Consider the following 13348-nt stretch of genomic DNA (forward strand, 5'->3'; position numbering starts at 1 on the left):
CACATTCGCATTCTTAGTTAAGGCTCAAAGCTGGAAGTTATCAGATACTAATTTGTTTATGTAGGAAGGAGGCTATCAGGAATACTAAATGCAGCATTTTAACTCAATTCAGCAATAATTCAACGCTGCATTCCCATTTGCAAATACATACAATTACTAGACAGAAATGTAGCACCTGTGCTTTTAAAAAACAGTAGCACCATCACTACTTTACCTTTGCTTCTGGACTCCCCAGGACATTCCTCAGGTATGTGTTTGGACAGAGAAGGCCCCAGTTTCTTCATCTGCTTACGCTCTCTGATTGAAAGGAGGGGAAGTTCCTTCTTTTTTATTTCTCTTTGTTTTACTTTGGGGTTGGAGGGGCACGTGGGTGGGAAGGGCTGGTTTGTATTGAAGGTTAGGAGTTGAAAGAGTCTCAAACAACTTGGCTAGAAATGTGGATCCCTACCCTACAATACCGGTACCATGCTCTCTCACCAGGAAAACCGCAAAGATGTTTTCCAGGAAGGAAACATCCTCAACTCTTAAAAATGCTGTCTGTGCTTCCAAAACCCCAAATCCGTCTCCCTCTCCACCCCCTGTGCTTTACAATATAGAAAGGCATGACTAATTCTTGCCCTCCATACACTACAGCACTGGAAGCCACCACAATACCTCGCTGTATTAGTTCTGCTGCATTCAACACGTGGGAGCAAAGCAGAAAACTCCTTGTCACTTGTCCCGTGCCAACACCACCCAGACCCACAGGGTGCCCCTCCTGTTGAAGGCAACACCACAACACGAAGCAGTTTCCCCCCAACTGCCCTGTAATGTCTTGTCTGTGCTTCTGCAATTAGGGCTTAATTGCACCCAGCACGTGAGGACAGGAATTACCACCTTCCTGAAAATCCCAAGGTTCAACCCCAGCGCAAAATTTCCTGCCATTTTGAGCGTCTGTGACAGCAGCATCTACACACTGCTGAGCTCCAGGAGTACGAGTCACCTTCTCCTAGGTATTTTAAATGCATTCCTCTCACTGCAGGACACGGATGACAATCTTGTTGAACTGTGCAGCCAAGTGCTAGCTCTCTGCATGCAGCACACAGCAGTTTAATCTCCAGGCCGTGGTTACAATAGCGATGACCCTGTCTGCCAGTCTCCACCCACACCCTTCAAGCCACACTCCAGCTCTACCCCCTCGAGACCAGCCAGCACCCCACTCCCACCCGCAAACTGTCTCGCGACGGCGCTGCCCATCGCCCGAAGGCGGCGGCCGTGCCGGCAAACCCCGGCCGGCTCTCCTGACCAACATCCGAAAGGAAGGGGGTCAACTGCATTCCAGAACCACATATATTACATCAATAACACTTTACTACATGTTTTATTACATCAATGGCTTGAAAAAATTTTATTTGATGTCAGCAAACATTGGAAATCATAGAAAAATGAATTATGTAGAATTTCACAAAGGAATTTACCCCACTATAATTCCTCATACAGTAAAATAATTCAAAACCAAATCTTACTTTTCAGTGGCTAAGCAATTTTATAATGCTATGAACATTCATCACAGTAAGTGTGCTGAATAATAGAAAACAGGCAAAAAAGACATTTAAAATATTACTTACAACAGCATTATTACAACATACTTTCTTTAAAATCCCAACGAGTATTTTATCACTTCAAAAGCTATACAGCATTTCCATTATATTTGCAAACTTAACCTTATACATCTTTTAAAATCTTGAAAAAACTTCTTTTAAGCAATCTATAAGCAGTTAACAAAATTGATAAAATCTACATAATGGAATACTATACACTCCAGTATAAATTTTATTTTAGGAGAATATGAATGTAAACACTCATTATTATACAACATGCATAGACTATACTGACCTTCCATCTTCTGAACTGTAACTTTCACTGCAATTGTGCTTTACTATCAACAGGAAAAGCTGCATTAATCCAGGGAGTGGCAGAAAGTATTTGCTTTAGGGGCATTGCACAAGATCACTAGATTTTGACTTGCTGAAGACAAGCTGGAGCTAATAAAAATATTTTTCCTTTTTTTTTTTGTAAAGACTAAGTATCAGGCCACTTATCACTGAGTGGGCTACGTATAATTTCATACAGATTTGAAAAAATGCATTATCAGAAAAATTTCCTAAAATATTTTTGCGTTTCATTGACTTGGAGATTTATGTTTGCAAATCCAGCGATCAAGTTAGTGTAATGCACTGTTTGGCTCATATTTGGTGTGCAAGAATACCAACAGCATATTAGCAATTTAGAGAATAAAAACTGAAATTTAAAGTGACAATGAGCATATTTCAATACATAATGTTTCAGATGTATTTGTACAGGAAAGAAAAATGTTTGTCAGGACATTGCCTTAGGAGAATAAGAGTTTCACTCTTATATTAACTATTAAAAAAGTGTTCTAGTGGATATTCATGGGGTCTTCCTGGTTGCAAACTTGTAAAAATATATTAAGAATTCATTATCCCCATTGGTATTAAATATATCAAGACACAACCACTGTGGTTGCACTACCAGTTATGGCTACTATGGTCTTAAGCATCTGATTGTACATTGTTGCTATATTGTTAAGCACAACTGAGGCATGTATTTTTTTTTTTTCCCTTGGTTAAAAGATTATACTACAAAAATTGATCATTGTTTCAAACCAGTTAAACACGAATATTCAAGTAACAAGGTTGTTTTAATGGATAAGCAAAAAAAGAAGTTACCTAGCACTTTACACAACTACATAAAAATTAAATAGAACAAATGAAATTTGTTTATGCATATGCAATACACTTTTATATCTTTAAGATTTCTAAAACTAAAACTTAAACTATCATTTTCTTTAACGATACCATATTTTGCACAATAACTTATACTTAGGAGAAATAATTTCCCATTTTCCACAAAATATATATAATTATGACATTCACATTGATAGTTTAAGAAACAAAATTTAAGTGAATATTCTATCTTATGCAGTTATCTTTGTGGACCCTTCTAATCAGAATGCAACCAGTTGATGTATCTAATGCTTGACCCATTTAAAAAAGAAAGAGAGGGTCTTCACCTAAACAAGACCAAACCATTTAAACTTTCTAAAGCTAAAATGATTTTATCGCATTTAAAAACGTAGTTAAAGAGAATGTAAAAAACTAAACGTTTAAAATACAGTGCTATTATATTGTATGTATCAACTACAATAAGATAGCAGTCAACTGAAAAGTAATTAAACAACTTTTTTCTTCCTAATGTCATGAATTATATACGTTTCCCCCTACCCCTTGGGGATGAAGCCAAAACACAACTTTTCTGATCATAAAATGGACAGATTTGAGGGCAAAAACCGATGAAAAGTCCTCGCAGGTAACTTCACTCACCAGCAGAAGCCTCTCCTGATGAGTTTCACCAGCTGGGATGCAAGCTCACACAACCCTCACAGGGGCGAGGACCTGTCTCCCTGCATTGGTACCAGCAGGAGGTTTAATACTAGAGTATTTCTAATGAGCGGCATTGCTTTACACCACAACTGTCAGCTGAATTCACAGTGCTATTTGCCCGGTCTTTAATCCTAATACACACTGGCTAACAACTAGTGTCCTTTCCCACAAGAGACTCCCAACTTCAACTGTCACAGGACTGAAGGAACGCCTGCAGGGCCACCGTCACAGCTGCCAGGTCCCATCAACAGCTGTAGAGATGCTGCCACAAATTTGGGATTGCAGGTTCCCAGCACAGGGGGAGAGGGAATCGCTCCCCTTTCCATCCTACCATCGCCTCAAAGGATCTCTCTGGAGCTACCAGAATGAAACGGCTCAGAAACAGCTGCAAAGTGGCTGAAACAGGCCCTTTTTGGGTTCCACACTCGAGCTGGCCTTAAGAAATGCCTGTCTGCTCCTTCACCTATTAGCTGTTGCTCGATTTCTGATACTGAATTACTTTCCTCACACAAGGCCCAAGGAGACCACCTCAGCGGTACATGAGGCTGTCTCCCCTGCCTTTCCTCGCGTTGAGTCTACGCCGCGGGAGGTGCAGCCACGGCTGGCTCTGCTAGCCAGCTGGCGTTAGCCTGCCTCGCTCGGGTACAGGGAACAGCAGAGCCACTACAGCACACGACACGGCACAGCCCAGCAGCTCAAACATCAGCACCAAGTTTGGGGCTAGGCTCCAAGCCGCAGCACCTCAGCTGCAGGCCAGGAGACGGACTAGCTCATTTCAGGTTGTGTTAAGAGAGGCTGGTGCCAAACGTTTCCGTGTGCCATCTCGGCTTGAACCCTCTGTAGAGGAAGAGAGAGGCAAAGAAGGTCCTTTTTTGCACTTGCGAAGACACCTGGTGGTTTCTTCCAACATCACTGAATTAACCATTTTTAAATGCTTTGTGACTAGTGTTATGTTGCAGCTTTCCACTGGGCAACAAATAATACTGCTGCTTCTAGCTTCTCTGAACACTGTCTGCTCGGCAGTCAGCAACTGCCTTGTTCAAGGTGTGAAGTCCACACACAGGACTTTCAAGAACAGCTCCAGTTCAAGCCAGCTAGATAGGCCACAGCACAGGTCATCTGAGCAGAGGGCTGGGGATTTGAAAGCTGCATGCACCAAGTATTTGGAAAAGCACCTCTTAGATTTCAAATTGCATATTTTGGTTCAGAACATGAAAGCGATGTGTGCTTCAGAAGGGTTAAAATGGCCAATGAAATTAACCCGGTTCTTCTCCATTAAGCTTCCGAGAGACCAAAAACTACCTGAAGGTTGAATTTTGTGCTCCAACCCTCATCCAGACTTCCAGTGGGAGAAGTAGTTGGATGTCTTTGGCAAACAGCGCTCTGAAGAGGAATGAGACACTGGGACAGAAAGTGACCTATGATAGCCAAATGTAAAAAGGCACATATTCCAAAAGGAGAGGCACCAGAGAAAGTTGTTTTGACTTAATCCCACAGAGGATCAGGAAAAAGAAAGTTGTGTAGCACTCATTTAACAAGTTACAATGCAAATGCTGAATGCCAGGGGTTAAATAGCGTATCAAACAGTTTCAGGTTACGTTATTCCCTTTTGCACTAAATAAAAGCCATTAAAATATACAGGAATAAAATGCTCATTTAGGGAGCTTTCTATGAAGCAAGAACACACAAATACAGTGGAAAGAATTGCACAAACCAGAAGTGTAATGAGTTAGGTCTACAACCTTGGACTGACCAAACCTTAGAAATAACATTTCCTATCACTTTGCATTATTCAAGATTGCTTGTTAACATGCCCTGTCATTTCAGAACAAACCTGACACCACTGGTATGTGCACAGGCCTCTCCTTTATAGAAAGCTCGCTAATAATAGTGTCATCGTAAGAATACACAGGAAGCGGAGACCACAAGGCCATGCAGCAATACGTACTTATACCCTACAGACCAAGTATTATAAGAACTCCTAACGTGTAGAGTTACTGGGGGGCTGCTAAGGAGCTCCTTGTTTTGCAGGTTGGTCAAAATTTACAGACAGGTGTTACTGGTTCTAGAAATCCCCATGCTCAAGCAGGATGCTGATGAAATGAAAAGCTGAGCTACCTGGGTGCTTTTGAAAGAAAGTGGAGGCAGTATGGAGGAATATGGGGAGATTAAGGCAGATGTAGCACAGGACTGGAAGCGTTTGCCTTTTTTTGGTAATAGCTGCTTGTCCACAGATATGATGCAGATGGCTGTCTGAGGTTTGCTAATACCTGATATCCTGGATAACACAGTAGTCAACACAAATTGTTCTAGGCTACAGCACCTTCTCACGAAGCAGATGCATATCTGACATCAAGAACAGAAGTAGCCTGGAGGGAAGGGGGAGGGGGAAAAAAAGGAGACGTTTAGTTTAAAAATGAATACACATAGGCTTTCTTGCATCTCCAAACTTCACCCCAGATCTGTGGTACTGAAAGCGACAAGACGGACAACTCTCACACATGGGAGGAATCACAGCAGCCTCCTCTATTCTGAGATTTGTTGGGAGTGTAAACATACAAGAATTAAGACTGGAGTTGAGGTTGCTTTATGATCAACAGTCTCACCTCCCCCTCTCAAAAAGAAAAAAAGTGACAAACAAATGAAAAAGAGAAAAAAAAAAAAAAATAAAAAAAAGGAACTGTGGCCACTTGCTATGAAAACACACTGAAGGGGAAAGCCCAGAGCAGTCAGAGGGCTGACAAAGCTTTTACCAGTCTGGCAGCCACCACAGACAAGGCGTGCCAGGGGAGAAAGCACCTAAGTGGCCTCACGGTCAGGCCGGCAAAGTCTTCTCCTGGCTACTGCTGACTGAGCCCACCTGATCTGATCAGCCTGTGCAAGTACTCTCAAGAGCAGGCACCAGCTGCATCGTACTGTGCAGCTCAGGAGAGACCAGGAACCCCCCTCCGAACCCATATGTATCACTTATGCGATAATCCCAATGACATTTCACTTCGCCCCCAGACCTGCTCAGACAGACACCCAGTCAGCACTGTGCTTATGTTACCTCTGAAGGCAGGAGCACTGCATTTACAGCCAGCCTGAGAGGCAATGTCTGATGTGCTCACAGCACATGGTGGTCATTAGATGTCCACGCTGCAACACCCCTGCGTCCCTTCCTGGTGCATTTTTATAGAAAGCTGCAGGCTTGGTAGTTACAATCCACTCCATGCTGCTAGCACCTTCCTCCTCCCAGCTGTGACACATCAGTTCCCACCAGCCAGAACAGGCTGCATCAAGAACCACCAGCCACATCGTGCTGGTGTAAGGCATGCATGGGATGTCACGGCTGGCAGCTCCCTGCCATCCTGCCTGGCTCCTGCCTGTGTCAGCCTGGTGCAGGCAGGCTCTGCCCTCACCCCTTACAGTACTGCAGGGCACAGTGAACTGCTCAACTCTCTTGATAGCTGCCTTTTCTCTAGGCTTTGCAACTAGTCCCACCAGCCTAGTATTTTGGTGCCCTTTCCACCACTCAGCACTTGCTCAGCTCCAGCCTGGGCACTTTCCATCTCTAGTTTGGGGATCACGACTGCTGCTCTACCAGCCATTTCACCAAACCTTGCTGTCATGCCTCCACTCTCCTTCTGCCCCTGCTAACTTGCCTGGGATCCTCACTGCTTCAGTATGCACACACTTGGACACAGGGGCACACTCCAGTTCCTGCTACAACCCAACACATTTTCTTCTTGTCTCGAGTGAGACTCTCCTTTTTTGACTGCAACTTTCAGGAGCAAAGGTGCATTTGAAGCCAGGAAAAATCTCAGAGGGCTCAGAGAAAAGCTCTGCACTGCTAACAGATGCCACTCTGCTGGTCACAGGAAAAGGCAGTGACAAGCCATTTGTCTTCCAAATGGGTGGCTACATACTGGTACCATTGCTTCTTCTCTCCACCTCTCAGTTCTGGAAGAATTGGACCATTTCATTCACACCCTTCTGAGAAGGCAAGTTTTTTGAGTTTGGTTTTGTTCACTTATCATACTTTTAGACCTAGTCCCCAAATACAAGCATCTTTGATTAACACATTATTAGAATTTGTGAAGCAAAAAAAATACTCTCCGAATGCCTGAATGGCAACATACAAGTGAGGCAACCATAACCAGGGCAACAAAAATATACAGTATACCAAGATGTCTTTAGTTCACATGAGACTGAAATTTGCCTTATGCTGTTGACTGTGCTTGCATTTAGAAGATAGGGCTGTTGTGCCAAGCCGTCTTATAAAATTAGGCCAAAGGGAGCCCTAGATCAGACATTTTTAACATGCAAACCTCTAGTGGTGTTTTCTTTTGCAAGATTGCATTAATATTACATTTTTGCAACTAACTTTGATATTTAAACATTCTACAGTCTCTTAGTTAAGTTTAAACACACATTGTCTTTGGAGAAGTGTTATCTCCGTGAAGCTCCATCAAGGAGAGGCTGTTTCTAGAATTTCTGTCTTCACAGAAACTGCTGTAAAATCAAGGAAACTTTGTCTATAGGAAATTCCAGAGTGAACAGTTTCACACATTCGCCTTGTTTATAGCTGTCTTCCCTTCCCCTGAGTGAAGCCGCTCCTTCGTCAAAAAGGAAAGAGCGAGCTTTGCCTCAGAAGACTGTACGGTCCCACAAAGCCAAACCTAGAACAGCTTGGAGAACTGAGTGCAGGGAAACCATCCAAGTGAGATAAGGGTGTTTCGGCAGCAAGAGGCATTAAAATGTCCATGTGCTGATGACATACAGATACTGTCAGAGGGTTGCAAATTAACTGTTCTCTTTCCACTTTCATGTATGTCTGGAATTCCCAGTTCCCAAAATCAGTACTGGAATCTGTATATCCAGAGGAAGTAAAATATGCTCAGATTGAAGATTGTCAAAAATGGCTTTTACAAAGAGTGCGTATGTATACACACACACACACACCCCCCATCTGAACTGAGCTCAGATTGGGAATTTTATGTGACTTTTAAATTGGATTTACCTCATCTTCCTCTTCGGACATTTTAGTGGAATTATCAGGGGATTTTACAGGTTTCTGGCTATTGGTTCCATTTGTCTCCTCTTTGCCATGCTCTGCCTCCCATTCCTGTAGAACTTCATCTATGTTGAAACGACGTCGATAATTTACAAAAAAGTTTTTCACTTGCACCACAGATTTGTTTCCGATCACATCAGAGATTGCCTGAAAGTCTCGGCCATATTTCCTGATTGCTAAAAGCAATAAAAAGAAAACCAGAAGCAATCTGTTATTCCACAAAGACCACAAATCAGGCTCAAGACACAGCGTAAGGATCTGAAGCTGAACTTCTGTTAAGGTTTCAAGCTTTTCTCAGATTAATCCAAAGGAAAAAAAGATTAAAAGTCTAAATTGGGCAAGAGACAGTTAAGACTAGCCCTGGAGAAGAGAAGAAAATAGAGGTGTAGTGAAGATGGACAGAGCCAAATCTAGAAGACCTGGGTAAATCTGCCTGTACTACTTGCGACATTATGCAAGCAGAGACCATAGCAGTGACTCCAGCAGTTTCACTTTCTGAAAGCTTGGGCAAGCACAGGTTATTTGCAAACATTCATATGGTGCAATTTATACTGCCTGGGGAGGGGGAGGGGGGGATATTGTTTCCTTGTTCAATTCCATCATTTGTGCATTAATACCCAGCAATGTCAAAATCCTTCACTGGCCACTGAAGGGAAACACAGCTCTGACATGCAGCAGAGTTTTGATTATCACCAGCTGAAATACAAATAGGCTTGTAATGCCGTACATACCTTGCACAGCAAGAAGCTGCTCATCTGTGGTCCAACGTGCATTAAATTTCTGAACGGCCTAGACAAAAAAAAAAATTAGGTAACTTCATTTACATAAGCAACAACTTTCACTTGTATCTGAGCTCATAAAAACCTCACAAAAACCCAAAGAGGAATCAACTGCTAGACAAACTGTATCATTCCTTTTAGTAGCAGCAATGTTTTCAATATAAAGAACTGTGTATGGCAGCCATTCAGTTAACAGTGACATACGCTGTGCCTGTTAGTCATGGTAATACAAAAAGATTGGGAAAGGTGTGAGCAGATAACCAAGAGCCACACTCTTCCAAAGCACCTACTTGTTTTTATCACAGACACCCTCTGTAATCTTGGTCAAATTATTTCCAGCACAAGGTGCCAGAGTTAAAAGGAAAACAGCAAAAGCATCAAGTGCCAAGAGAAAAATGGGCCATTAACATCCTCTCCTACGTTTCTCAGTATTTAGAGCAAAGTAACTACCTCTCTCACAAGGGCATACGGATACAACACTGACAAAACATGGTATGTCTGGGATACCTGTACTTCTGTTAGAAACCACTTTTGCATGTTAAGCACTGCTCTTTCTTCTTGTCTCCCATTTCCATTACACAACAACAGTGAATATAGTATGGTCTTCATTCACATAAACAACTAGTAGGACATTGGTCCTACTTTACTGGCAACACCAGTAGCTCTGGTATGTAAACGCAGATTAGCATTTAGCTACACAATAAAGGTCAGAAAATGATCCTACCTCTGGAAGTCTGTATTGTTCTATACCACCTTCAAGTTTTTCTTTGAGCGCACTGTTTGTCTGTTTGATATTCTGAATCTGAAAAGAAAGTTAAATCCCTTTAACAAGGATTTAAAAAAAGTATTTGGACAAGCCTTCTTCCAGCAGCCCCAGCAGGAACCCCACAAGTTCAGCATTCCAGTTTTCCTCACAATCTCCCTTTTCCAAAAAATAAAGTTTGTTATATTGAAATAAAGGGATGCAGGAGCAGCTGGCACATCAGGAGATCCCATTTAATTTAGTCTATCCTGTCTGAAAGTTATTTGGAGCAAGAACTGCCCCAACTTACAGGTCTGTATAAAGTCCAGGATAAGAAAGGCCCTGCTCACAGTAAGTAATGAATCAAAGACTGCCAGAGAGCTCCACTTCTCCCAGAGTGCCAAGAAAAAGGTTTTAGGCCAAAGTATCAATTCTATCAGGTTTAATAAAGACCTTGAGCCAGATCTCTGCTTTAAAAACAGTGAAAATATTCAGATCCAGGAAACAAACCAATGTAGTAAACCTGTCTTTACTAACAGATATGTGAAAAACATTTGTTTAAAAGACAGATCCATCAGGGAAGCAAAAAGTATGTAGGAAAGTTTGGATGATGTCTGTCTAAGAAAGACTAAAACAAACATATCTGCCTGTTCCAAAAGTACCATAGGAAAAGGCAAAGGAAACCGCTGCAGACGGAAACCAGATACTGCTGAAACCAATGTCTTCTGAGGGAAGTTCATAGTTAAAACATAAGGGACCCTGAATTGCAAGAAACACTAAGTGCCAACAAACATTCCTTCAAGTCAGTGCTATGGACTTTTCCTGCTTTAATTTAGATATAAAGTAGGCTTGCCCATAGAGCTGAAACATAAGAGACATAACGCACAGGGCTGCATTAGCTCACAGCACAAAGGTAGCAGCTTGTCAATTAAGCCACATCATGATGTGCATCATCACTGTCAAGCTACAAATTCCTGTGAACTTTGTAGACTGTGACAGGCACTACCACCAAAAATAGCAGTTATTCTTGAACTATCCCATCGATACCTGTCGTTTGATTGAGACTAATTCCATGTCCAGTTGTCTGAGTACAGTGGTAGCAGCTGTTGCGTTGGCAGAAACAGCCTCCACGTCTTCTTGGGAAAGGAACATTCCTTTGGGAGGTTTCCTCTTCGCTCTGTTCTTGGCCTGCGTACTGTGCTTCTCCTTCTTCACCTGAGGAACAGTTTCAGCGGGTGGCACCTGGCAAACAGCAGTCATTTTACAAAACTAGATGATCTTTAAAGATCCCTTACAACCTAAACCATTCCGTGATTCTATGACTTTCAGCCATTCTCAAAGGTCGGAGAACAGCACATCATACAAACACTGTCTTATATAAATTTCTCCTTTCATCTAGGCAGCTTTCAATGTTTACAGAGATACTGGTTGTCTTCTCTGCCCATTCTCATTTTGGGAGACAGATGTCCAATTTTCCAACAGTTAAATATTCTGGTTATTTCCAAATGCTCCAAAACATTTCTTCTTGATTTCATCACCAGGCCTGAACACGCCAGTTTAACTAAGCACCAGAAGGAAACAAAGTGAAGTTTGTAGACATGGTAAGAACACAACTAGAAGAGTTTAGAGACTTGTTTTTATACATGATAGACAGCAGAAAGATTAAACTAAATTTATGTAAAGGCTAAGGATAAAGGAGGGAGGCGACTACAAAGTAATTCTTAGATTGTTACACAGTTTCTTGGAAGTCAAGTTTTCTTGCATAGCACTGATACATCAACTGTTCCATTAAATTGATGCAGTTTTGCCCACAAATAAAACTTAAATCTCTTTTGGAAAAGGGAATATATCACACATTATTTTTATGCCTTCTGTCTAAAGCAAAGAATTAGGGACACGCCTGTAACAGGTAGATTAGGTAGCACAATATAGAACAGATCCTTCAAGAGCACATCTGATTCTCTAATATCAACTTCTGGAAGAAATGGTTTTATTTTCAACAAGCAACTCATATCCAAGATTTATTACCCAGTGGCTGGAGCCTGGCCAAGAGCACAGAACTGAAGGGTGGCAGGGAGAGAAAAAGCAGAGGGGATGGCGCACATCTGAAATCCTCTACTTGATCACTGCCAGCTTTAAATACATTGGCCTCACTTAGCACTATTGTTTCCCTTCTAATTTGCAGCTACATGTAGTTTCTACACAGTTTGTGGCATTTGCTCATTACTGAGCATTAAAATGCTTGCATTCAAACCCACATCAGGCTGAGCACAAAGCCCAGCATAAGCATAAGGCTCTGCCTCCCAAAGACTGGAGGATCCCACCCTCTTCATGGGCTCAACAGCCAGAGCCACATAGGAGCAGTAATGTGGACAATTGTCTGTTTTCAACTTTTCCCCCCCCACCTCCTTTACTGCAAAGGACTCTGTGAGAGACAAAGCCTAAGGCAAGCCCAGGAGCTAGAGATAACTATTGCTGTTGCAGGATGGATACCCTATTTCTTTTTGCAGAAGGGAGTGGGGAGCAGGAGAAACCAGACTGGCTTAGCTATGAACAAGTGAGGTAAGCTCTGCACTCTGCTTCAGAAGCAAGCACTCTGATAACTGAGCCAGGTAAATTATTCAACATGGATAGACATTTCAGATTCATTCATATTTCATCTACATACACAGAATTTCACAGGATCATGCAGTAATGCCTCACAACAAGTTCAGGCTGTAAGTCGACCAACACACAATGCCTCCAGTGCAAATATCCCAGAATTCTCAACATTAAGGAAAAACAAAAGCAGATTCAAATTATTGTTTTACACGGTTGAAAAAATGTGAAGCCCTCTTGTGTTGTGAACAAGAAGCCAGAGCTCCAGCAGAATGGCTTTTGTCAGCTGCAAATGCCTCTAGGCCCTGGTGATATTGTGCAGGCTCTGAAAATTTGAACATCTACCCTTTCTTGGAAACTCCTGCTTTCCTGGCCACACACATCTCTCTGTGGATTTAAATCAACTAATGAAAACCAGAGGGAATTAAAATGCAGGGATTTAGCAGTGCTTCTCCGTTTATTTAGATATTGCCACTGCTATCCAGCACACTTCAGTCTTACAAACCTATTAATACAAACAAGGTTCCCTTCCTCAGATTTCACAGGGTGAAAAGAAAAGAATAAACTATCTTAAGCCACGTAAAAGTAGATGAATTGGTAAGGATTTTCCAGGAACACGGAAGAAGCTCTAGTTCATGACCTCAGTATTATGGAGTCACTATCTGAGGAAACCCGAACAGTTGTACTAACACTGAAAGTACTAGAAAAAAAGGGAAGATTCCCCCTCCAA

General features: G+C 42.1%; 1 protein-coding gene across 2 annotated transcripts in view; it reads right to left on the reverse strand.

Moving 5' to 3' along the window:
- Positions 1 to 1533: 1533 nt before the first annotated feature.
- The window catches only part of RCOR1 (REST corepressor 1), an 86655-nt gene continuing 74840 nt past the window's right edge, over positions 1534 to 13348 (reverse strand). The window contains exons 8-12 of one of the 2 annotated variants that reach the window (XM_042799136.1): positions 11068 to 11262; positions 10003 to 10080; positions 9231 to 9288; positions 8446 to 8675; positions 1534 to 5812 (exon numbers count right to left, since the gene is read on the reverse strand). In XM_042799136.1, the coding sequence (XP_042655070.1) occupies positions 5771 to 5812; positions 8446 to 8675; positions 9231 to 9288; positions 10003 to 10080; positions 11068 to 11262 (603 nt within the window). In that variant the 3' untranslated portion in view covers positions 1534 to 5770. Of the gene's footprint in view, positions 8295 to 8445; positions 8676 to 9230; positions 9289 to 10002; positions 10081 to 11067; positions 11263 to 13348 lie in introns of both variants that reach the window. The other variant, XM_042799135.1, reaches the window with a different exon arrangement.

This window comes from Tyto alba, unplaced genomic scaffold (assembly GCF_018691265.1).
Source record: "Tyto alba isolate M040663 unplaced genomic scaffold, T.alba_DEE_v4.0 Super-Scaffold_29, whole genome shotgun sequence".
In the NCBI taxonomy this organism is placed as follows: Eukaryota; Metazoa; Chordata; class Aves; order Strigiformes; family Tytonidae; genus Tyto; species Tyto alba.